This window comes from Naumovozyma dairenensis, chromosome 1 (assembly GCF_000227115.2).
Source record: "Naumovozyma dairenensis CBS 421 chromosome 1, complete genome".
In the NCBI taxonomy this organism is placed as follows: Eukaryota; Fungi; Ascomycota; class Saccharomycetes; order Saccharomycetales; family Saccharomycetaceae; genus Naumovozyma; species Naumovozyma dairenensis.
In genome coordinates, this window is record NC_016479.1 from 446,464 (window position 1) to 451,275 (window position 4,812).

Below are 4,812 nucleotides of genomic sequence, written 5' to 3' on the forward strand. Positions count from 1 at the left end.
ATAACACAGATAAACAACATAATAATTCCTAATCTGCTAGTCTAAGAACAGCAAAAAAACATACCAAGCATCACTTCAGTCATGTCTGTAGAGAATACACCGGATCAAGATGTCTCAATTAATTATTCGTTTGATTATAATGATGAAGTTGTCCTTTGCATTGATGTAAGAAAAAATCACTTAGGCTGTTCAGTGTTAAATTGCCACACGAAAACTTTAAAGATATTAAATCAAGATTACCTATTACAATTACCTCAAACAATGGCTGAAACTGCTCCGTTCATTGAAGATTTCACCATTCTGAATGAAGCCTATCTAATTTCGAAGTCTCTTATTTTGGAAAATTCTCCAACATTATGTTTATTATCTACCAGGTTGGAGGAATCCCTTCACAATGCAATAGAAAATATTTGCAAGGAAATTCATTGTAGAATTGAATTACAAGGGGCTGAAACCTTTAAGAAATCAAAAGAATTAGATTTATTAGAATTCCAAAGTTGTAAAAGTGCTACGTTTAGAGAAGAACTAATTAAAGATGATTTACAATCTGTGGGAACGACTAATGCAACTGTCAATTGTATTATCAATAATTATAACAAACATGCTGAATTGGATGATATATCCACTAACACATCCAGCAATATGATTATTGGACGAACTGAAAATCCAAATAGTTTCATTATAAATATCGAGCACATGGATTTAGCAAATCGTGTATTTCTTGACGATGATTCAATTGCCGCTTTACAAATCTTCCCCTCAATTAAGAAAACAGGACACGATAAAATGCAAAAGGGGGCATGCTTTAGTATATTAGAGTTACTAGATCATACTTCCTCATCTCTTGCCACCAAACTTTTGAAATCATGGTTAGCAAGTCCACTAAGTTCCAAAGTACTCATCGAAGGACGACTAAAAGTCGTCGAAATTCTACTAGAAAAAAATAATAACATTGTATATGAAGATCTTCGAGAACAACTTAAGGGATTGCCTGATTTATTTCGAATTCTCAATGCAATACGTAATGGGAAAACAACCTTAAGCACTTGGTTGTCATTGTTAAGTTTTCTCCGGAAAGCAATTGATATATTCTACTTGGTGAAATTATTGAAATATGATAAAGATTCAATGAATATATTTGAGCAAATTAGCCAAAGAATCGACCCAGCTGAAATGGAACTTCTGTTAAGAAAAATTGAAACTACGATTGATATTCGAACTTCAAAAGAAACTAAAACAGTTACAATATTTGATGGAGTTAATGAAGCCCTAGATGAATGCAGACATGTTTATAACGAACTTGAAATTATTTTGACGGATGTTGCAAAATGTGCAGAACAATCTCTTCTGCAACTCCTTCGTGAAAGAAGCAATATTGCTACGCTGTTAGGTACCACGGTAAATGCTGTGTATATTCCACAACTTGGTTACTTAGTAACGTTGTCATCTTCCTTGGAAGAAGTCACATCAATTGCAGCCAGCTTGAAATGGGAAGAAATGTTTCGTACCACAACCAATATATACTTCAAGAATGAAGATGTTATTCAGATGGATGAAAAATATGGAGACATATATGGTGCAATTATCGATTTAGAGGTGGAAATACTTCAAGGTTCACAAGAAAATGTCCTTGCTATACAGTCTAGTCTCACCGAATATTGTAACTTGCTCGCGCAATTAGAAGTTCTAATGTCATTTGCTTACGTTTCTCAACTTCAAAACTATTGTAGACCACAACTATATGAAGATAATTCTATCTTAGATGTAAGAAATGGTAGGCACCCATTATACGAGACCTTGGTGGAGACTTACATCGGTAATGATATATACTTAGATGGTGGAAATTTTGATGACGAAAATTGGTTTCAGACAAATAAAAAAAGAATAGTTGTCCTTACTGGGGCAAATGCATCCGGTAAAACGGTCTTTCTTACTCAAAATGGCTTGATCGTATATTTAGCCCATATAGGCTGTTTTGTACCAGCAGATAGTGCCAAAATTGGACTAATTGACAAAATTCTGACACGGATACGTACTCGAGATACAATTTCGAGACAGGAAAGTACATTCCAGCGAGATTCTTTTCAAATGGCCAAATGTCTCTCATTAGCCACTGAAAGAAGCCTCATTTTAGTTGATGAATTTGGAAAAGGAACCGATGTTATTGATGGCCCTTCTCTTTTTGCTGGGATAATCGCATTTCTCTCGAAACTTCGCAGGTGTCCCAGGTTTCTTTCTTGCACTCATTTCCATGAAATATTTAGAGATACCATCTTACCAACTACTATGCCAGGAGTGAAACATTATGCGACAGAGGTTATGTTAGATGGGAAAGTACCTGATGATTCCTTGCATCTAGCATCCGAAAAAGATCTTGAAGATGCGGGGATAATGTTTTTATATCGAATCAAGGAAGGTATTGCCAAACAGTCTTTTGGTGTATATTGTGCAAAAGTTTGTGGTATAAAAACTGAGATAGTAAGAAGAGCGCAAGAACTATCAGCTCTTATGGACAAAGGTTACAGTATTGTAGATCATTGCAGCGCCTTATCAGAGAAGGAAATAAAATCCTTCTATGAAAACCAAGAAATCCTCAAAAAATTTTTAAGTTGGGATGTAGATCTAGAAACAAATACCACGGAACTTCAATTGTTGGAAAAACTAAAAACAATATTAGGATCAAGTAAACAACAACTACTTGATAAATAATGAATATTTTCTTCTTCTACGTAGCTTAGGGTCATGCACAGACATATATTTATCGATATATATCATCTATATAATTAGTTTACATACAAATGTGTGGGGTATTTGATCAATCGTACATCAGTTTTTAAATTTGACAGACCTGGTCAAATTCTTCTTAATACCTGTCTTTTCACCTTCATAAACGCCTGATTGACCACCAGAATAAACAGCACGTACAGATTTGAGCTTCTTTTGAGCCTTTTCGAACTTCTTTCTCTTCTTGACACGTGAATTTCTGTTGTCCTTCTTTCTCTTTGGTGTCAAACCCTTGTTCTTTAATATTTGATAATTGATAGCACGTTTTCCATCGTCACCAATTTCTTCAGCTAACTCGGATAATTTACCTTCTCGAGCGGCTATCACTGCCTTCTTATGTGCTTGTGTACGAGCATTCTTCTTATTTTGTCTGCCAAGTTGAATTTGTTTATAGTAATCGTTTTCTGTATTTTGATTTAGCGTCTTTGCTGCTTCCTCTTCAGCTGAATCAATATCTCTATTATCCAGTGGTACTGCATTGGCATCACTTATCCCACGCTTACGAGCTTCTTCCACCAAACGTTGTTGTCTTTCAAAGAATCTTTCTTTATATGGAATATCATCATCACCTTTGAATTTATCAACCTTCTTGTTTCCTTGTTGGTCAATTTTAGATGTGTAGAAACGTAAGGTTCTCCTACGTGCTTTCTTTTCTTGTGCATCGACATCAACCATTTCTGATTCTTGGTAGTCATCAGCTTCTTCTTCTTGTGTTCTACCATTTTGTGATGATTTCCTCGACAGACGAGATTGTGCTACATATTCTTCGAAATCATCAAGATCGGCATCACGATCACCATCTTCTTCTTCTTCCTCGCCTTCTTCAGCTTCGCTTGATATCTTATCGTCATCTACTTCTCCGTTATTTGGAAGAGTCTTCACATTTGCTAACATATCTTCGTCCATCTCTTCCAGTTCAGTTGCCTCGAGAGGAATATCTTCTGTTTGTTCTTGATCTTCCATAGCAGTGTTATTTGCATTGAATTCTTCAGGAAGTTCCTTTGCTTGTCTCCACACTTCTTTTGATGTTAAGATTGATTCCATTACAGGATGATCCTTCATTGTGAAGAAATCATCATTGTTTTTAAGTTCATGTAATAAGATCCCAAAATAGGAAGAGATTGTACCAAGATAAGTACATAGTGCCATAATTTTAAGTTTAGTTGTTTCAGATTCTTCTTTAGTTTTCAAATCTACTAAAACATCCGACAAGCTCGCTAATTCCTTGGATAAGGGAAGGTATTCAGGAAACATTGTTTTCAAATATTCTCTCTTAGAATCTTCATCCATCTTCATGATATCTTTTATGGAGGCAGAGGTTTCAGTTTGTTTAGTTGTATTTTGGAATTCCTTTACGTCAAATTCTTTAGCACTTTTAACCCATTCTTCTTCTACTTCATCATCCATATAATCATTCATATTCAATTCCTGTAAATGTTTCTTTTGTTGACGCAAAGCTTCCTTTTCAATTTCTTTGGCGGTTTCTTCGTCATCAAGATCATCGGCACCATAATATTCACCTTTATTAGAACCCCAAGCGTTTTCATTATCTAGCATTCCACCTTCAGCTTCCTCATCAACACGTTGGTCCGCATCTAGGCTTCTACCAAATACTTTCCTATAAGCTTCAGCACCATCCAATCCTTCTTCTTCTTCTTCGTCGTCGTCTTGTTCTGCTTGTTCTTCTTCGAGCTCCTCAGAACCTGATTCCTCATCAGTCATCCCTAAAACCTCTTCTTCCTCTTCATCTTCAAGGAAGTCATCATCATCATTTCTTTGATTACTCAATGTGGATTGTTCCAATAGTAATTTTTCCTTTTTAGAGGCAAATTCATCTACCTCATTTAATCCATACGGATCAACAGTATCAGGGTCAGATCCTTTAGAACTGCCCTTTCTATTATTGTTATTATTATTTCTTCTCACCATCACAGCTAATGCACTTGTGCTTTTTTTGCCTAAGGGATATAAACTAGAAAAGTGTCACTGATCTTTGCTTATTTCTCTTTTTTATTATTAAATAGTTTT

The 4,812-nt window shown here is 35.3% G+C and overlaps 2 protein-coding genes across 2 annotated transcripts; one reads left to right on the forward strand and one right to left on the reverse strand.

Moving 5' to 3' along the window:
• Window positions 1-81: 81 nt before the first annotated feature.
• On the forward strand, window positions 82-2,709 carry MSH5 (MutS family protein MSH5; the record flags this gene model as incomplete). The annotated part of the gene is made up of 1 exon (XM_003667554.1): window positions 82-2,709. One exon carries the CDS (start codon window positions 82-84, stop codon window positions 2,707-2,709), a length of 2,628 nt encoding a protein of 875 aa, XP_003667602.1.
• A 117-nt stretch (window positions 2,710-2,826) lies between these two features.
• SAS10 (rRNA-processing protein SAS10) lies at window positions 2,827-4,713 on the reverse strand (the record flags this gene model as incomplete). The annotated part of the gene is made up of 1 exon (XM_003667555.1): window positions 2,827-4,713. The coding sequence occupies one exon, from the start codon at window positions 4,711-4,713 to the stop codon at window positions 2,827-2,829; it is 1,887 nt and encodes a 628-aa protein (XP_003667603.1).
• Between the last annotated feature and the right edge of the window lie 99 nt (window positions 4,714-4,812).